We start from the raw sequence: 21,896 nt of genomic DNA, 5'->3' as shown, positions 1-21,896 counted from the left end.
TAATAAGTTGAATTATTTATTTATTTAGCTTACCGACAGTTCTAACATTGATTCGATCTTTAAAAAATACAAAGATTCATTTTATTACAATAAAAATTGTGTTTGTTTTAAATCAATAATATACTATTCTATTGATTTTTAGAATGGAATAGCTTTAGGGGTATTGACCTACCTTTGTCGTACGAAAACAATAAAAGCAACATGCTACACTTGTAACCCAATGTAAACGTAGCCTTATGAGGCTATTGTTCCTAAAACGTGCGGTATTAGGGATGAATATTAATGATTGAAGATTAAAAGTCAAACATTCAACATTTATTGGGAGATTTTTAGGTAAAAGGTAATTAGAATTATCTTTCACTCAACTCTTTTTTAACTTAAAATGTCAACAATGTAACTGAAATAAAAACCTATTTCCTAGGAATAATCTCAGAAATAACAGACTAAGCGAAACCAAATACTTACGTATGTGGTGATTCACTGAAGAACGTCATTAATTAAAAATATATTTATTTGTACAGTAAATAAACTAATGGGTAGATATATTGAGTCATCATTCAACAAGAATTTCATAAAATATAAAAGTTTCCTTGAATATTGTTAAAATTTACGAGAATAGCAATAATTTCACGTGCTAAGTAACTTGCAACATAAAAAATGCATAAAACCGGCTTTCACTTAGCTGGCCTTTAATTATAAATAATACTTAACCTATTAATAATTTACTTAATAGAAATCTTAAAATGTTATTATGTACTAACTAAACTATTATTATTTTATAAGTTAGTAATTATTAAGAACACTATTTTCTTAAAAGCACCTATTATGGACGCTAAAATAACTTAAAGTAAGTTTTAAGTTACACATCTTAACTTTACCTTAACTTCTATCAAAATTAACGACGTGTCAAAATCAGGATTTCAAAATGTGATATCTATCTCTTTCGCTCGTGAGCAATCTGAAAGGGATGGAGCATAATCTTGGGTAACTAAACTTCACACAATGGACAGGATATTGAAATATTGAAAGGAAAACGTCACGTCCGGTCGAACATGTTTAAGCGTTTTGAATTTAGAACGAGAATATTTATGGCGATCGATAGTCATTAATCGGTCACTTAACTGTGAATTGAATTTCGTCTAGGTATTTTCTAAGTTTGTATATACTTTCTAAGTATATCTTAGACAACATTGGCTGTGTTTCGGATGGCACGTTAAACTGTAGGTCCCGGCTGTCATTGAACATCCTTGGCAGTCGTTACGGGTAGGCAGAAGCCAGTAAGTCTGACACCAGTCTAACCAAGGGGTATCGGGTTGCCCGGGTAACTGGGTTGAGGAGGTCAGATAGGCAGTCGCTTCTTGTAAAGCACTGGTACTCAGCTGAATCCGGTTAGACTGGAAGCCGACCCCAACATGATTGGGAAAAGGCTCGGAGGATGATGATTTCTATTATGTAGTTACAACTGAATAATGAAGTCTGCGTTAACGTTTCAGTGCACTTAAAGTGTATGTAGTTTAACATTCAGTTCATATCATTCGCATTTCAGTCCCGACTATCTCTGAAATTCAGTAATTGGTCTCAGAATGGCCTTAACTAATTACAGCACGGATGAAGGAAAGATAGAATGACACCTATTTACACACAATTAAGCAGAAACATTAGTGACATTACCATACATTGATTTTCACATTTAAGGAAAAAGCTTATATCGTGCAAAATTAAAGAAGAATTGATCAAGATACTCGTATGAACAGAAAAAATGAGAAAAAAATGAGCAGAAAATAACATCGCTAAATATTGCCTCTTCTATAATTTCCAGCGCACGGCAAGAGATCCGGCAAGCCCCCTGCGTCTGCGCCTGACTGGTACATCACCAGGCTTCTGCGACGCATGGCTGCCAATGCTGAACTGGTGAATATTATATTTTTATTGATAGTTGTATTAATAATGCAAAAAGTGAAATGCTATACTGTAAATATAATTTACTTGTGATCGTACATATGTCCGATCACAAGTAAATTGTTTACTTACTGGTGATCTCTCATGTAAGTATGCCATAATCTTATCTGCCTTACCCCTTAGCGAATGGCAAATATGTCTACTTAGTTAATGAGACTTCAGCATCTTACATGCGATTACAAATATATTGTTGCACATGATTATAAAAAATAAAAATGGTACAACGATCATCATCTCCATTATCGTTTTACACTCTTATATTAAACTCAATCCCATCCACTCACATCTAATATCACTTTTATATGAAAAACTTAACGAAGTGCTTTTATCAACTTATTTATTTTGCGGTGGCCTAGTGGGTAAAGGACCAACCTCTCAAGTATGAGGGCGCGGGTTCGATCCCAGGTCAGGCAAGTACCAATGCAACTTTTCTAAGTTTGTATGTACTTTCTAAGTATATCTTAGACACCAATGACTGTGTTTCGGATGGCACGTTAAACTGTAGGTCCCGGCTGTCTTTGAACATCCTTGGCAGTCGTTACGGGTAGTCAGAAGCCAGTAAGTCTGACACCAGTCTAACCAAGGGGTATCGGGTTGCCCAGGTAACTGGGTTGAGGAGGTCAGATAGGCAGTCGCTTCTTGTAAAGCACTGGTACTCAGCTGAATCCGGTTAGACTGGAAGCCGACCCCAACATGATTGGGAAAAGGCTCGGAGGATGATGATTTATTTTTTATTCTAACATACATAATTCGGACTTTATTTTTATTAACGCTATCTGTCCGATGTTTCCAGAACCACGTAAAGCAGTTGGCTACGAAGAACGACGACATTGACGCCATCTATCAGATGACTATGCCAGACGACTCGCCCGCTACAAACAACCAAATGTAAGTAGCCCGCAGTGACTGTACACAGATGGTGCCAGTAGTTGTGATTAAGAAATGGTTATCGCGAAATGAATTTGGGTTATTTTTTTTAGTTTACACGTTTCGGGATTATTACATACAAATGATTTAGAAGTTTAAAGCAATATCTACAGCAGTTCTACATAACACTACAATGTTTGTAGGCCTCGTTTTATTTGAATAGGGTTTTGGTCAGTATCATTTTTAACTACAATACACATAGTAAAAAAAAAATTGTTTTGGAATATACATACTTTCATATTAAAACAGATAAAATAAATCTACATCTTAAATAACTTTTCCTTTACAATTAAAGAAGTTTTCAATGGTTTGTTAATGTTTTCCAGTGCTGACAACGACGAGAGTCCCGTGGAGCTGCCTTTCAGCAGGAATATGGAAGCCAAGCCTATGCTGGACGACGACTTGCTATCTAAGATGAAGATCTGGCAAATGATGGTAAGATTCCTTCACTTTCTATTTAACTAAAACTCACTAGGAGTTCTTTAACACTTTTGACCATGAAATAAACTGTACCTATTAAGCTTTTCCCGACACTAATTGCGCGGTTCCAACTGGAATTATTCTGATGTGTCCAATTAAATGTGACGAATCAGAACATTTTTTGTGGCATGTCTCCTAACCATACTACCCTTAAATCAATGAGTCAAAAGCTCAGCTTGTTATAATTTCGTAAGTGCAATACCTACCTACTTTAATGTTTTACGATAAAAATACTTTGAGGTTTATTTACCTATAATTGAACCGCTTCTTATGTATCTTTATTTTTATTTTCAGAGAGAATCACCTGAAGAGAAGTAAAAATTAAACAAATTATACCAAAGATTGACTGACGTTATTAATTTCAAAATTTATTTTATTAAAATATTTATATAATTATAAATTATAATACAGTACATTCGTTCCATATACGTTAATTTAATACTCTAATTTTAATGATTGTATTTAAAAAGTCAATTGTAAGGCTGGGTTACAATTGGCAAATAGTTGTAAAAAATAGTTTTTAAGATAAAATGTGCCATTTATAAAAGTGTAAGATGTTTTTATTTATCCATATTGTGAGTATTCAACATCATTTTGAACATTAAACCATTGAAATGGAATCATGACTTCAACCATTTTCGATAATTATAATTCGGACATTCACTGTTAGTCAAAATAATATTTTCGAAATAGTTACCAATATTACAATTTTATGTATTTGACTGTATTGCAAATAATTCACTGTACCAAAATATATCTTTACAGTCTAAACAGAAATAATACAATTATATTTTATCAATATCCACCCACATAAGTCTCGGATAGTAGGTAAATGTAATATTTAATCAATTTGACAATCACAGATAACGTGCGAAAAACTATAGTTATTATGCATATGAAAATTCATACAAATCATTATTTCAAATTCTATTGCTATAGGGATTTCATTACAATGTATGTAACAGATTTTTTTCGAATTACGGAATTATTTCGTGTAAACTGAAGGTTCTGTATCCATACATACAAAGTACAGCCATAAACACAGTGTTTGTATTTCGACCCCAATTATTTGTTAATTATAGTAGTGATGCAAATGTTCATAATTGTTGGTGTTATTATATAAAATGAAGCTGTAAAATATAAGGCAGATTCATCTTGGAATGGTCATTTTATTTTATCTTTTTTTTTCACGCCTGAAAGTTCGTTTTTTTCTTTACCGGAAGACTGATTTTATAATAAATAGTAGCCTACTATTAGTAGGTATCATTCTCTTATTTAAAATATCAATGTATAGTGATGAAAGTCTCTATATTAACTCAATTCTCATAACTGCTGTCAATGATAAAGAATAAGTAACCAAAATAATCCAGAAGGACACAACAATCCTGTATAATGATGAAGTCTCCCAATTTACTAAACATTTATAAGACCTCAACTCACTTAGCTACAGTCTATGTTAATAAATAAATAACCAAACAAAATACTTTGATATTTACACTCTAAATAACACAGATATAGGTAGGCACTTATGTTAATTCACCCGTCAAAATGACATTTTTTTTCTATCTACTTATCAATCATTTTTATCTGCTTTATATGATAAAGAGTAAGTAACCAAACAAAATACTCTGATATTTGCACTCTAAATAAAACAAAGATAGATCACGCTAATTGCCGGGCATCCGTATATATCGTTACGGCAACTTACAGCTCCAAACTTTTAGTTTTAACGCACAAATGTAGGTTTGCACTAAAAGCATTGCTCGGCCAAACCCATAGGAATAAAGGTAAGTATAATTGTGCGTACTTTCAAACTGGTTTGTGGTACAAGTTATGAACTGAAAGAACTAAATATGGCAATGTTTTATCCCTGGCCAATATCAAGCTCAGACTCCATGAAAACGGAGCGGGTAAGTTTTTGAACAACCAATAGGATTTAGCTATTCAAACGTCTACTGTCCAGCCATTCTGTTAGTGTCACTGATTTTAAGCATTTCTGAGCTTCCACTCCTCGGGGGAGTTTGAGTCTTCAAAGCAGTCTTTAGAACACCGGCGGAGTGTTATCCACTCGCTTGGCCATTACAATATTAAGAAGAGTACCTACTAGGTACTTACAAAGTACTATTGATGTACTTACAAAGATTTTGTACAGATTGGAGCTAAGTATGTTTAACATGAAGAATAAACACACTGTAAGCTCACATCTTAAACCGTTACATAACAAGAGATAAAGTGAAATAGACCTATTTAGAGCAACGATGATAGTTCGCTCATAATTCAGAAGACCGTTGCATACATTTTAATTGAGATTCACATACTTACCTTTTATACTTTATGTTGTTCTAAGTAATATTCATGATTTACTGAACTTGTATTAGTAAGCTACAATCACTCTGTATTCAATAGCAAAATATATAATCACTATCTGCTCAATGTGGTACCTGCGTCCCGGGTCATTTTTTTTGGTCCCAAATAAAAAGTAGCCTGTGGCCTATATGTGGTTATACCCTGACAAGTATTAATGCAATTATATAAATCGATAAAAAAATATATTTTGCATTATATCAAAAAGATACAATTGCTAAGAACTCTGGAGATGTGAATGCCTTTCAAATAATGCAAGTAAATATTTTAATTCGTATTCTATGAATTTCGCTAAATATTCAAATAATCGGATTAAAGTTATGTAAATAGACCAATATTTGATGCTGAGGCCAAAATAATTAAGTAATAAATATGTTAAACTAGAGATTTATTGCAAATAAAGTTTAACCACCTACATAACATTATGGATATTCTAATATTAGTTGTGCAATTACTTAATTTTAATTAAAAACTTATTAACTTGAGGTATACTTCCGACATAGTTGACAATCACCTACATTCAACACAACATTCACAGTATGTTATAATACGAAATCATTTGACTGTGTTAGTACTATGATATAATTATATTTTTATTTAAAAAGCATACAAAAAATATGCCAGATCTAAATGCACTTAGATCACACACATACACAATAACGCATACGGTACTTAGCGGCAATGCCGGGACGATTTTTGCTGTGAAGTCAATAGTGAACGCTCAATCCTTCTCTGTGTGAGAAGCCGTGGGACGATGACAAGGCTGATGATAAAGCTAGGCACCAGATGAAGATTTTCCCATGAGGATTGTCCAAAAAAAGGTACAGGTTTATCATATCTATATGTACTAGCGACCCGCTCCGGCTTCGCACGGCGTAACAGTATTTCCCCACTATTTGATGTATGTTATTGTACATATAAAACCTTCCTCTTGAAACACTCTATCTGATAAAAAAACCGCATGAAAATCAGTTGCGTAGTTTTGAAGATTTAAGCGTACAAAGAGACACAGGGACAGAAAAAACGACTTTGTTTTATTATACTACTAACTGATCCCGCGAACTTCGTATCGTTTAAACCTTTCCTGGACCTCTACAAACATTTTAAAACCAAAATTAACCAAATCGGTCTAGCCATTCTCGAGTTTTAGTGAGACTAACGAACAGCAATTCATTTTTATATATAAGAAGATGTAGTGATTGAACAAAAAAATACCCCAACTATATGTGGGCAACGCATGCACGTAACAGAAAAATTACACCTTAACAAACAACGTTTTGAAAGGAAACCTAAAAACGTTCCGTTCCATTTCTCCCCAGTGTCTAGTTCTGTAAATAAATAGTGTGCTGTATTCTAATAAAACATCATTAATCTTACATTCTTGTGTAGACATGGTTCCTGAGAATAATAACGTGGTAGCACGGTGATTTTTCTACAGTGCTGGACAATGGACGAAGTGTGGAATTGTCCACTTAATGTACCTCGAGGATGTTTTCTTCAATTATTTATGATGGTTGTGCTAAGTGATAATGGTGTTACTTAAATAATTTTAGTTGATAAAAATATATACCTAACATCCATTAAAAAAAATAATCTTAGAACTTACTGTACTTATGAGTATTGCTCAAACGAAAACGTGGAAACCGAATTTAAAAACATGATAAGTAATCGGTCTGCACTAAACAAAAACACAGTATGCAGATGCAAACCAGTGGAATAAATAAAAATGGAGAGTTCCCCCATCTACCCCTTCTCTTTCCGTCGCGTCGTCGGACTAATATTTAATTGCTGGTAAACAAGTCCAAGTGTTTTCTTAACAACTCAATTTAAGATTTACGGTACCTCAACCATAATGCATTTATGGTGGTCTTGTTTTAGATGCTCGTAAGTGTAAGTCGCTTAAAATATGATTTTAATCAAAAACTTTTTTCAGAATGTACTCTACAAATGCTGTAAACAGCAGCTAAGCCAACTTACGTTGGTTTAGAATAACTTGCAAGACGTACTATTGACTAGGTACTTATGAAATACCCAACACTATAATTCAACTAATCTTTAGGACCCTGGCTATCTCTACTGAAACAATTAATGAAATAGAAAGAAAGAAAGAAAATGAGTTTTATTGCGCAGATATAAAAAATCTAATTAAAGCATTGATTACACATCGATACCTATTTGACATCTCTCAGATCAGAAAGTATCGAGAGCGGTGCATCTCTGTCGTCGACGTCGATAGACGCAAGACACTCGTTCCCGTAACGATACATCTGAGCGATTTGAATTGCAGAATACGAGTTCTCGATTCAAACGATTTGGTGTTAACGAAGATGTTAAATCAGGAAATGACTGTTTAATTTTTTAGTCGATGTATGTCAAGTTATGATTATGAATAATATTGAATATGTTATTCGTATCCGTTGTTTGTTAAAATTCTTATTCAATCTAGTAAAAGAGGTATAAACTATACTTTTGTTTGTTAGTTTGAATTTATTCACTGTTGGGAATTGCACTGAACCTAGGCTATGTTTTGTCCGAGTACGGGAAAAAGTTTCCCCAGGATGCCAGTGAAACCGCGAGGAACAGCTAGTAAATAATTAATTAAATAGGCGCACCTAGCTGCTGTGCAGATCTCAAAATAGTTGGCTAATTATTAATATTGTGTGAAAATATAATATCAATAGGTTCTCTTTCAATTCTATAGCAACATTTTATCATTCGATTCCTAGTCACATCCAGCACAGCTAAATCTGTGCAGCTATGACCACTCGAATAAATTGAATTTTTCATGTGTCGCCGATTACGTGTGAATACAGACGGTGCTGACAGAATGAGCGCTAATACCGAGAGGAAATTATAGACTGGCTGAACTGGACTTTATGGATGGCATCAGGCATGTAGTGATTGATCATGTTCCTATTGATAGTGTTTTTTTTTTTAGGTAATTTATGCCAATTAAGTAAGGTACTATTTATACTTCTTTTAACCTGATACTAATGTTAATCTTGTTCTAAATATTTTCACCATATACGAAAACAAAGTGTCAAAAAGTTCGTTGAAAAAATTGTAAAAGAACTTAATCGAAAAAAAAAATCTATGCTATACTTACGTGTAAAGCTAACTTTTTTAGAGGTTTAAGATTATTTTAAGCATAATAGTAAACAAACGTTTTAAAAAAACATTATATTTATAGCTAACATTGTGTTACCATACTTTTAACACTTTAATTGGTACTTAGTTATTAACTGTAAATTATTTCAGTTATACAACACTTGTTAACTTTTCACCAAAAAGTCGTTTTTTTAAGTACTTATACACCTACAGTTGAACTCAAAGTACCAGGGCCCCATAAGAGCAAGTTAGTAGTATCGTTAGCGAGCTCATTTCCTTATTCAGCCGAGCGGCCGAGCGGCCGAGTACCGTCCCGCCCGTAAATACCGGAAAATGAAGCGACGCCCGACATATTCCTTCTTTCTTTCTTTCCTTTCAAATACGTTGTACATGTAAATTGAAATGTGACAGACTACGTTTTTGAAATGCCTATACTAGTAAATAAAGTAACTATACTTTTTTCTGGGATTCCAGGTCTATTCTATATTGATTTTGAGGATTTTGACGATATGAAAACTCAGCTTTTGTCTGGTTTCAACAATTAAAAGTATAAAAAATACTAGTCTATGTTAGTTTTTTTTATATTTTTTAATATTATCTAAAAACAAAATTGCACTAATTGTGATGATTATACTGGTAGATTAACTTTATAGTTAAAAGTAGTGAAGGGATATTTCTTATTGGTCACTAGAAGGACAGGTACATTAGGTTATCTATTATTTTTTTCATTAATTATATTGTTACCCAGAAATACTTAACTGTTTTCTAGAACGGTGTTTTAATTTAAGTCTTCATAACACATATCTCCCAGGTGTATGTTACCTAAATGAAATGTTATAAATAGCACTCCGTGATTAAATTTGAAAAGCATGGTCCCGTGAGGAAAACAATAAGCCTTGCCAGAAGAACTAATCCAGTGCGGGAATTATGCTTTTCTGCATAAAATACTAATAGGTAGATACTTATAATCCCATTTGTATATATGTGTTAGAAACAATGTAGATTACTTCATCAGAAACCCTATATTTTTTTATCGAGGTGCAAAAAGTAGTTTTCTCCGTGGATCACGGAAGCTAGAGGTTACCTACATACCTACATAGATATTTTCTATTGGTAATGTATTTATTTCTTAAGAAACTGTGTATATCACATACCATCAAAAAGCATAAAAATTGGAACGTTTTCATTAAAAAAGCATAAATAAACTGATCCAACTTAATTAACATTACAAACCCAAAGTCCAAACTTATCTTCAAACCGCACGACGCCCGCAGTTTGTCTGTAGAGCCCTAACATGACCTATTCACTACAACACCATGTTACGGTCACGTATACAACGCTACGTAATTAAAACTTCTGTTCTTTTCACTTTAATACTGACTTTCAGGTTCTTGTATTAAGTTAACTATGTTTTAAATTAACTGCTTTTGCTACACAAAGGATGCACTGGTAATAAACGATGACCATATAAAAAGAGTTGCAATGGCAACTTCTAAACTTCTAAATAGAGGCTCCTGCATGCCCCTTACCTAGTTCAAAGTATTCTAGAAGTTCTATGCTATCGAACTGATACTTTCTTTTCGATTTTTCTTTTCTGTAGAAGAAAATGTACTACTTTTTCAACTCTAAGGAACGATGTTATTGCTACGGGCCCCGCAAGCATGCTTAATCCAGAACTTTTAAAACCTGTCTTTGGGGGTTCCAAAGATACCATTAACTAAAGTAACTAACTCTTTCAACCTTTTATATGGACTAGTTGCTACACAGGTACACTCAAAGCATGTTCTCTAAGCATGAATAGAAAACTTAGCTTACATTATACTTTAACTATTCTAAAGTGTAATGTAACTTTTAATGACATCATAGTAGTTTTCAGAAACTTCCCCATAGGTATTATATTTAAAAAACTTCATATTCTCAACGTAGTTTGTTCTAACCTTCCCCTAAGATGGTTCGGACACCATATTGAAAACTTTTTACCGTTTCGCCCCACATCGTGAAAATGGGATAGCCAAAAGTGTCATATAGTTTAATTTTCGCCCGCCGTGGTCGGGATATATTTGACAGCACCTAAAGTGGACAGGGAAACACCCCTTTTATTAAAAACGAGAACTTCATAAATATATCTTTTGAAAATAACTTTTAGTAGGATGATGACTATTTTTGTCCGTTATAATTAAAAGTGACACTGTAATTAAAACTTAATTGTTGTCTGTTACAAGTTTAATATAAATGTGTAAAAATATAACTTTTTTGTGGTTGTTCTAATTTTGCGAACACAATATAAAAAAAATACATAAACTCTAGTTTTGAGTAATAATGTAATTAATTCTGTTTTTATGTTCATCTTTTAAAAGATGAATAGTAGGTATTTTAACATGTTTGTAATGTTTACAATTACTATATTCAGATAATTTTTATTTTATATAACAAACAAAAATCGTGTTCAACTTACGAATTAGTTTTACATTTTACATTAAACTTTGTCCCCGGTTCTCAACTCTGGTGTTAACTATTTTTATTCACACAAAGTAACGAATGGAAGTCTGTTTGTGACTACTGTTCGGCAATAAGTAACTTTTAATTGCTACCACGACTGTGTTGTGTGAAGGAATATGTTAATTCTGGAAGCGCTCATAAGAAACTGAATAAATATTTGTCAATGTTAAAATTATTGATTAAATTGTGGAAGAAATAGACAATTTTTGATTGTTAGGCTACCTACAATTTCAATATTCATCGACGATATGCGTTGGTGGGTAACCCATGTTTTTGTCAATCGTTCGTTTTTTTTTTAGGATTGTTTGTTTCTGATAAGATGACTACGAGAGATATAGAAATTATATTAAAGAAATACTAAGTAATATAGAAAATCTTTGGATAGGTAGCTTGTTCCAAAAAAGAGTGTTCTTCCAATAAATAAGCCGAGGTCGATCGGTAGCACTAAGCTACGGCTGTTTGTCTGTTTATTATCCTCAAGTTGGCTATCTATTAAGTAGGTGTCAAGTTATGTTACACAAACACCTACTTATTTATTCTAACGCGAACTACTTTATTCGATTATAAATTATTTTAGGTATATAGTTTCATTAAAAACAAAACACTTATTTTTAATTTCTCATTTCAAATATCCATAGGGTTATTAATAAATTGTTTATTTAAAAATAAATCTAAGGTGAAGGTTAATATTTGACAAGCTGAATACAATTAATATGTGTCATAAAACATTAATTATAGTGCAAGTTATTCTTTCCATATTTTACCTATCCAGTATTTTAAATTCTAAGACCAGCGTCTGCAAAATAAATCCACATTCGCATATTCGGTGTTGTTAAAGTTTTCTTTACAAACCAAATTTAATTTATATGAGGTATAAAATTGAGAAATAATTTCAATACATTTGTTTCTTGAAAACTAAAACAGTATAGGTACGCTAACTTTTCTTTAAAACTTGTGTAGGTATAATTCTGTAAACTTAACATTATATTATTTAGTTGGTATATTTGTTAATTTAATTTATACAGTACAGAATATATACTTAGTTATCTATAGAGAATATAAGTAACTTAGCACTATCTTTGACCCCCCGTTTTGCTCACGTCCCATGGGAACTATTTGACGCATTTGGACAAAAAGTATAGCCTTTTCATCAGATAGGATTTAGCACTTTTATTAAAGGATTTTTCAAATCGGACCTATAGTTAAAATTTGCGTTCAAACAAACAAACTCCTCAGCTTTATATTATTAGTAGCATAGATTAACAATAATAATTCAGCTCACCACTAAACACGAGACCAATTTAGATAAACATATCTGAAGGAAACCCTCATTGTTTACACAATAATGTTTACTTCAATAAACTTTAATTGTATGCTGTTTCATACATGTGTTAGTTGGAAACAGGATTTGAGCTTCATTAAATATATTGTATTGAGATTTCGGCCTAATATATCTACATATGTTCATCTGGTAGATATTTTCTTATTGTCAGACAGACAGATTTGAAAAAAATAAGCAGGGCTTATGAGGTAATTTAACCTGCAGCTCACTCGATAAGAAAAAGAAGAAGGTAGATATTTTAAGACTAAGATTGATTCATAGATATAAGTACCTAAATAAACAAAAAATATAGAAAAAGAAAAAGTACAACATTTCATTTAAATAGGTTCAGTAGCTTTGTCGAAAGATAGACAGTGTTACTTTTTCATTTGTAAATACCCAATTGATTTCATCTAGTTTTTGATACTTACATCTTCTCAATTCAGCAAGCGCAGTGGGTAACCTGAATATGGACTTTCAAAAATTCAAGACGACTTTGAAAATGTATTTTTCTGCAATAAACAACACTTACCTTTTTACACCTTACGGCGTCACAATATTAAAAAGTTTTGGATTGAGGAGGTCGTATGTAAATCGCAATGAATCAGGTACCTACTCATTCTTTCTATTTGAGTATTTCATGAATTAAATTCTCATTAAAAGTTTTATAATTGGTGATGTAGAACAAACATATCAAATGAAGGTTGACGTGTCATTGTGATTGTTTAGGCACAAAGTCCCACCAGAGAAAAAGGGATGAACCTATACAGCTCCCGGACCCCGCACTGGGTGAATTAGTGACCGATATTTAAACACGTAATTTAACTCATAATTACAAACAAATCAGTTAATAATAGTACAAAAGAAAAATAAAAAAGAATATTTTTTAAAACGAACTTATGAAACTTAATTCAGACTAGGTGTTGTAGAATCTAGGATTCTCAGTGATTTATCCATAACAATACCGCCACATTAATTCTAGATCTTAAGAAAAACTATTTAGACTGAAGATTTCATGCTAAATCCACATCTAGACTTATTCTTAGTTAGATTATACCTAATACCGCGGGTTAACTGCCATTATTCCAGATAAATAAACAGACACATTAAAACCTCTTTTGTGGGTAAATCCTGTCTATTATCTTTGTAGATGATCTATCGTATTTGTATACAGGCTGTTTTGAAGGAGAGAGTAGGTAATTTATTATTTACTTTTCGATCTTAACTTAAAAGTTAACTTTAGAAGCTGACTTAAGAAGTAAACTTTGTAAATTATATTTTATGTTGTGAATGACACATATCTAATAGACAGACGACACCAAAGGAAGAAATAAATAACTAATATGTTGTACCTAAATATAACCTGGTACAAAAATAACTGTAGGTAAGTACACAAAAACACTCTTTGTAAACAACTCTAAATGCATGTGTTATTATTCGAGAAAGTTCTTTCTACGCGGTGTAATTTAGTAAATAGCCACAATACAGTTTAAGTGCGAGTTCATCAAATCTGAGCTTCCCCTCGTTCGAGAGGTTTCCGTGCATAAAGTGGTGTATAACATGCACAAGTTTTATGTCATTTTGTTTATCTATTTTGGGGAACAAAGCAAGAAGGTTTTTGATTTTTAAACTCGTGAATTATGATTTAGATTATTCTATGAGTCTGTGTTTCCTGATAATTATATCTAATCTGAGATAGTGGTCAAATGTACGCATTTATTAACAAAAAAGAAAAACCCGGTTATCTAAAAACACCCTGGCAATTTACTTTACTAGACAACTATGAAACTTTTACTGGGTATTTTAAATGCGAAAGTTACTATGTCTGTCTGTCTAACCGGCTATCTTGCCAAAATTACTTAATCAATGTGAATAAGGTCAGGTATAGGTACAGATGACTATCTGCGTTTTGTGAGGATAATGCTGATGAGTTAGAATAAGGTACGAAAAGAAGATTGGTCTAACTTTGACAAATCTAGGTTGGCGACAACATATTTTGTATTCGTTGCGAATATTTTAGCTTGTCACCTATTTTATCGGGCTGTCATTTGACATGCACAATTGATTTATTTGATTGGTTAGTGCTCTCAATACGTAACTACCGATTTTATTTTATTACATAGACATGTCCTATCAAATAATTTGAATGGATTCTATTTTATTTCCTTCTGAAAACTACCTAGTCACCCTTTTTAGCTTTAAAGCTTTATTTTATTTATTTTGTTTTAATCTGCCTAGCCTTTTCCCAACTATGTTGGGGACAGCTTCCTGTCTTACCGAATGCAGCTGAGTACCAGTGCTTTACAAGGAGCGACTATTAGGATGGGTAGGTACAGGGTAAAAAATAAATTAGATTTGCCACCAAATTGTATGTATCTAACCATTTAATAAATACACAAAACATTCTTATTTCATAGAGACAGTCAATTTCTACATTAATAAGTATAAGTTAATAATTTTATTATTAATAATCCGTGTTCTCGATGGTAAACTTATGTTAGCCAATCATTCATTTTTAATTTAATAGTAACAAGAATTTGAAACGTATTTTCAGGTACCAAGAGAATAAAATTTGGAAACATAATAGCAATAATAACCACATAAAAGTTACATTTTTACAATCAATGATAGAATTATTTTACACAACTTCGATAATTATAAAGATTATAATTTAAATAATAATTTATGCCAGCCTTTTTACAGAAACAGTTCGTCAGTTTTTTTTTTTTTGAATAACATGTTATATTTTGTGAAAATATTTAATTGACAAGATATTTTTTTTATTATTTTTATTAGGTATGTACCTACCGTAAAATATAACACGAATGTTAATGGAATAATATGAAATAAGCTTGATTATCATGAAAGTTAAAATTTTGATCGAAATTATTTAATTTTAGATTAAATGATATCTGTTAATGACAATGAATAAAATAATGTTTTTTTTTTATGTAAATTATTTTCTCTCAAAAACAACAACATGTATTCTATATATTTGATTTAATATGACAATGATTTGATGATATATTTTTTTGAAAATCGAGCTTATTTCCAGGTAGGTAGATGAAAGATTGTTATATACTGGATAATGTGTCATATATAGTTAAGTTTAAGATAATTTACAAGGATTCAATGTAGTAACCGTCGTCCGGGTTCTGTTGTGACCGCCTGTAGTTGTCCATCTGTAAACAATAAACAAACGTACATTAGTCAAGTATCATTCGTATTTTGTAATTATACCTTTTAATAAACGTATAAGTGTTTCGTTTATTTATCAATGTGAACTTTTGATTTTTTATAGAACACAAAGATATAAACATGTCCTGTACTAGAAGCCCTATATACGATCATATCTCAAAAGTAAAAGCGAAAAGAACCTAGTGACTAATTTCATCCCTGTAGAAATAAGTTAAAATCTCATTGAATTCCTTGCAGTTAATTCTTTGTTTCCTATTCATGCGTTTATCTTTTGTTTAAAATATTACGACTCGCGTGAACAATAGATGGAGTTACACGCGCTCTGGAAAATGTAATGAACTAAACTGCACGTGGATTATTTTCATAATAGCACATACCATGTTTGTAATCCCAGAAAAAAAATTACCTACTTATGTCATTAATTAATTATTGCAAAATTTTGATTTTAATCTACACATCTATAGTAATATAGGAATATAATATGAGAGCTAAAAAACCTATTAATCTAAATCATGTAATAACTAATATCTATTAAAATCCAACAATGTGTATGTTCACTAACTTTAACATTCAAATGATTAGCCAAGAGAATACAACTTAGTTTTATAATAAATCAACGCCAAACATACAAGATATAACTCCCACACTACATTTCCCAAGTGTAAGTCCAACTTAGTATAACTTAACTCGACTTAAACAAACAACTTAAGTTTTTAGTCGACGATGCACTCTGTATGGACCGGGGGAAGATTCATTATCTACAACTACATTATTTAACAAGTGAATGTCGAGGTTTCCCTTGTTATATTCGGCCAATCATCAGATCTCTCCTATTTTCATTTTTTTCATGGTTTCTTAAAACATACCCCAAGGGCTATAGCTCTCCTAATAATTGGCTTTTATTTCATGATATTTGTAAATAACCATGATTATATTTGTTATTTCAAACCTGTGTTAAGAGCAGTTCCTTTCCCATTTCTTTTACAAATACGGACATGGAAATGGACCATACATTTTATTCGGCACATGATATTGTACCGAAACCAAGTCAAACACACTTATTTCAGAAGAGAGGTCTTTAGAAATTAAAATTAAAAAGAGTTTGTCATTTTCAACTAGTTTTTAAGCTACCACTAAACAGACTCTTTTCAAGTATAGACGGATGCAAGCTGTAAATAATTCTCACCCAATGTTTGAAGATGTTCCGAAGTTTCATTTTCATGACCTCCCGAGCGGCAGCACCGTCGTCGCGATCGTATACACCTGCAGATATATACGTGATTAGTTAAAGTATAGCTAAAATTAGCTAAGATTTATGAGTAGGTATATAGCTATAGTACATAGTAGAAGACATGCCACTTGTTTTGCATTTGGGAATGTGTCCATTATCAGAATAGTAAGAATTCTTTACGTGAGATCTATATTCAACAAAAGACGACTATCTGATGCTGATGATGTTGACTTTTGAAATTGGATTTTTCAGGATGCAAAGTTGACAAAAAATCAAATGCATCATCCACAAACTACAAAGTCACAAACACACAACCCACAAGCTCCCCGAACACCACTACATCATAAGTACATCACTACGTACTGTCCTCACCTCCATCCCGGATGGGTATGATGTCATCACCGGAGGGCAGCACGTTGTACCCCGAGTGAGGATACACAGGGTGCTCTTCTTAGAGACACACAAACAACCCACCAACCCATCAATAAACTCCACTACATCTACATAAGTACATCTCTACGTACTGTCCTCACCTCCATCCCGGATGGGTATGATGTCATCACCGGAGGGGAGCACGTTGTACCCCGAGTGGGGGTACACGGGGTGCGGGGGAGTTTCCTCCTGGCCGAGTTGGTGGCGCGCCATCAGGTCTTGATTTGATAACTGCTGGGTAAAAGAAGCAGCCTTTATTAAGTGTAGATTTGGAAACCCGTGCCTTTAAAATTGCAGTAAGGATCGGATATCTGACTTCCCAAAAGGAGAATCTCCTGATATTCTGTCAGTCGTTGAAGAGAGCACCAGTTTCACAATTTATGAAATACAAAGTCTGAAAGGTCTCGCTGTTAATAACCAATAGTTGGAAACCAGAAACCTTGACAACTAAGAATAACACTAAGCAAATGATATGTTATGGAAAAAGTGAATTTTAAAAGTATATACCTACCTGCATTACGTATGCAAGATGTAAGGTGCAGTGGCAATGTCTATTTGTCATAATTCTAGTTTTGGTAATCATGACTATTTTGTACAAAGAGATTTTAGATCTACTTGAAAAACAGTTTGCCGTACTATCACGCTTCAATAACCCTCCTATTTCTAAACGTCGACAGCGTCACACGAAATCCAGTTTAGGCAACTTTCGACTTTTGAGTGACTAATTCGTGAAGTATGGATCACTGCGCCCACTTCGTTCACTTCGCTCGGACCTTTGGCGATCTATCGGACAATTACAAGGAAGCCCAATGCCTTCATGTTACATCAGAATTTGAAGCGAAACGATGCAACGTTTTAATTTATTCAGGAACTTTTACTGGGTGAATGCAGGCGTATTGGTATTTGTTGAGAGGATGGAATTCTTTAAGAGATAAATGCAAGTGTTTGAAATGCCTCACTGGTATGTAAGAAACCTAACTCTTTAAAATAGAATTGCAATATTTATGAAACTTTGCTTAGCATTTATCCCTTATTCTTTGTCTATGTTTGGACCCTTTCCAGATTACACACAGTAAATAACACATAAGACGCTTGCTTCAAAACAATTTAATATCTCAAAATTGAAACTCAAAACTGCGAACTTAAATGTCACATGTCACGTCTATTATATAAGGAAAGAGAACAAAGTTTGACGTAAAACAATTTCAGAAATTAAAGTGGCTAATAGTCGTAATGTTTTGCCTAAGAGCCCCTTGACGGGCATGCCTCAATTACAAAAGTTTTGCTAAAAGCAACGCGAGATAGTAATTAGGAAATATAGAGGTTAGAAGGTCCGGCTAACGAAGTAGCCACTACATCTAGTGATGTACTCCGCGAATATTACTCATATGCGGCCGAAAATATGTCTTTAGCAACTGAAGATTCAAGCGGCAAAAATTTCATTAACATTTTTGGAAATTCTGTACTTTCCCACTTCATTTAAAAAGCAAATAAACGCATTTCTATCACTACTATCTTTAGTCTATTCAAATTATGTTCATGAGAACTTCTGCCTCAAAGAAGCAATCTAAAAAATAGCACATAAAAACCAAAAATCTCAATAAACAGCTCGGTATTCGGCCTTAAAGCCAGTATTCGGCCATCACTACAAGGTATTCGGCGTATGCGGTCATTAGTGGTTACCCATGTGGTGATCATCAAACGTTTTACACCAACGTTGGCACGCGATGGTACGGAGATTTTAATTTGTGGTCGTAATCGTAATGGAACCATCATTTACCACTAAAGGTTACGGCTTTAACGAACTGTGAATGTGTAATTGACCTTTTTTAAATAATTGTTATCATTTTGGTAACCCACGCTTCAATATTTTGCTGGTTACCTATGCTTAAAAACTTTTTGTGTTTGGTATACTTTAATCGCAAATTAGATTTGTAACGATGTATTTATATCATTTTTGACTTTTAAAAAAGTCAGTGGGTTAACGTGATATTATTAGGCCAGATAGCTAATTTAAAACGCAGGTAACACCGTTGATATTTCAGATCAGTAGTTATAACTCAGTCTCAAAAATTGTCGGCAGTTTAAAAAGTGTTGATTAAGGTGCTCAAAAACCTGAAAATTGTCCAAACCAATCGCTCATTTCTTTATTTTTAAAGAGCCTTCCTACACATGCTAAGCAAAATTGCATAAAGTTGAAGTATCATCCGCTATCATGAGAAAACATTAGAAGTCAATGTTTATATTCCATTATATGGAAACTATAACATTATTGTAGATTTAGGAAAAGGAGAGCCCTTCACTCTTCCTCATAAAGTTTGTCCACTTGAACTTCGTTTAACATAACATATGAATGAGTATGTATGTTTGATATTATCTTTTAATTTGTGATAGCGTAACATTTTTTATCGTAAGAACAAGGTTAAGGTTAAGGATAAGTTTATTCAAAATGTCCATAGTGCCTCAATAATTAAAATAATACATACTTACCTACTTAATAATTTAAAATTGCATAAAAATATTACATGAACAATGAATTATTCAATTTCTTGTCAAAAGATTTAAATTTACTAGCTTAAACTTTTTCAAATAGCAGAAAATTAAAAATACATTAAAAAATCTCGAAAATTTTGTTTTCTGGATATTTTTTGCTGGATATAATTTAAAAACACGCACAAATTATCTTTTTGAAAGGATATAATCGCAGTGCAATTAAGCTTTTAAAATTCGTCTCTGCTTCGAGGGGACTTTCTGAAATGGCGTTACAATTTCCCTCTTCAGGTTTTCATTTAAAAACCGTGCGTCGAACGAAACGTGTTTTTGGATTTTGCTTTCAATTTAATTTAATTATTGTAAGGTGTGGGGCTTTCACAATAAATTTTAATTTAATTAAAAATACATGTCATTTACAAATTGAGGTAAATTGCATTTTCAAGAACTTTGTGTGATTTTATCTGAACGAAGTCGATGGAAAAGCTTGCAACACAAAAAAATTTGTTAACAAATAACTCTTACACTAATCCTTTTCCAACTATTTAAAATCGAAGTCAATAAAGAACCGACCTTATTTATATAACCACAAAGTACATTTTCCACAATATACAATGTGGGCTAAATAGCCCGCAGCATCTGCCACCAAGCTAGTAATGTCATGTGGTTACGCTCGGTACTACCCATAACAATACATTATATTGTTATTAATTGTACGAGCAACAAGTTGGCCACTATTCCGCAATTTTACTATAGATTTAAGTTATCATTAATTGTTCAATCTTTAACTGTGCCCAGCCCAGTTGAACTGTGAACGATAAAAAAGGCAAGGATTTAAGCAAACTGCAGACTAAACTGTCGGCAGTTTGTTGGACCGATGCAGGTTGGTTGATAGTTTATTTTGAAGATGAATTTCATAAGAGTTTTTAGTTGCTCTGATACCAATCGGATACTCGATACCCCGGATAGTCGTTAGCTGTATGTACGTTGCTTCTATTGGCTTGCGTTATTTAATGTTACTGTTACCAAAATGAGCAGCACCAAAAAAGCTAATAGATTAGCGCCGGCTACTAGCTTTATTTCTGTAGGCCTTAGGGGCGACCTGTATCCAACAATGGAAAATTGTTATTCAATATGGTGATTAAGATGAGTACTTACATCCAATGCTGCAGTGTCACCCGACCTCTTGCCGTGGCCTCCGAAGCATGAGTGACCGAATGCGGAGCACCCACCTGGGAACAAATTAAAATTATATTACATCAATCTAAACTTATTCAGACTGTCTTAAAGCGCTTTCACAAAGGAGCATTTATAGCGCGTATACGTGTGCCTACGTTGCATGTTCCTTCGCGTGACACATGGCGCGTTTTACCGCACGAAAAATCCGCTAGTGAAAAAAACTGAAAAGATTGTTAGTAAAATCTAAAGATAGAGATTTGACCTGACCGCATAAAACAATATCTAATTGCTGAAAAGTACATGAATCTTCAAAAAAAAGTAGCAATAAGAACTAACACACTAAGCATTGTTTTACGACATCATTTATTTTCTCACTCCCCATGTGACTAGCTTTGTACGAAGTTTGCCATTCATATTGTACAACTCAAAAGTTTTCAGATTCACTTAGAAAATTACGTTTTGATACGAGTATTCTATAATCTGAAAATAAAGCGTCACATTATCTAATTACTAAGGTTTTGCACGCCCTTTAATGTGTAAAAACCACAGAAAAGCAAAAACGGCTTTCAGTATTTGAATGAGATGACTCAAAATTTGGAATCACATAGTTATTTTACTTTAATTTTATGTTTTTTTTTTTATTATTATTTAGTGATGGTTTTTAAACCCGTTTTTATTAAATTCTCAAAAACTTAATATTATGTTATA

At 32.8% G+C, this 21,896-nt stretch overlaps 2 protein-coding genes across 6 annotated transcripts in view; one reads left to right on the top strand and one right to left on the bottom strand.

The window, feature by feature from the left end:
- LOC110382310 (neuropeptide CCHamide-1) overlaps positions 1-4,527 on the top strand; it is a 36,772-nt gene extending 32,245 nt beyond the window's left edge. For both annotated transcript variants that reach the window (XM_049837268.2, XM_049837267.2), the window contains 4 exons: positions 1,820-1,911; positions 2,753-2,847; positions 3,213-3,321; positions 3,661-4,527. In XM_049837268.2, coding sequence (XP_049693225.2) covers positions 1,820-1,911; positions 2,753-2,847; positions 3,213-3,321; positions 3,661-3,684 — 320 coding nt within the window. In that variant the 3' untranslated portion in view covers positions 3,685-4,527. The remainder of the gene's footprint in view (positions 1-1,819; positions 1,912-2,752; positions 2,848-3,212; positions 3,322-3,660) is intronic.
- Positions 4,528-15,024: 10,497 nt separating this feature from the next.
- LOC110382308 (neuropeptide CCHamide-2) overlaps positions 15,025-21,896 on the bottom strand; it is a 28,211-nt gene continuing 21,339 nt past the window's right edge. The window contains exons 3-6 of one of the 4 annotated variants that reach the window (XM_021342892.3): positions 21,168-21,241; positions 17,612-17,753; positions 17,043-17,119; positions 15,025-15,840 (exon numbers count right to left, since the gene is read on the bottom strand). In XM_021342892.3, the coding sequence (XP_021198567.3) occupies positions 15,778-15,840; positions 17,043-17,119; positions 17,612-17,753; positions 21,168-21,241 (356 nt within the window). In that variant the 3' untranslated portion in view covers positions 15,025-15,777. The remainder of the gene's footprint in view (positions 15,841-17,042; positions 17,120-17,611; positions 17,754-21,167; positions 21,242-21,896) is intronic. The other 3 variants (XM_021342894.3, XM_021342893.3, XM_021342895.3) reach the window with 3 other exon arrangements.

This window comes from Helicoverpa armigera, chromosome 14, assembly GCF_030705265.1.
Source record: "Helicoverpa armigera isolate CAAS_96S chromosome 14, ASM3070526v1, whole genome shotgun sequence".
Taxonomy (NCBI): Eukaryota; Metazoa; Arthropoda; class Insecta; order Lepidoptera; family Noctuidae; genus Helicoverpa; species Helicoverpa armigera.
The sequence above is the reverse complement of the archived record's forward strand: the minus strand, read 5'-3'. Positions and strand labels throughout refer to the sequence as shown.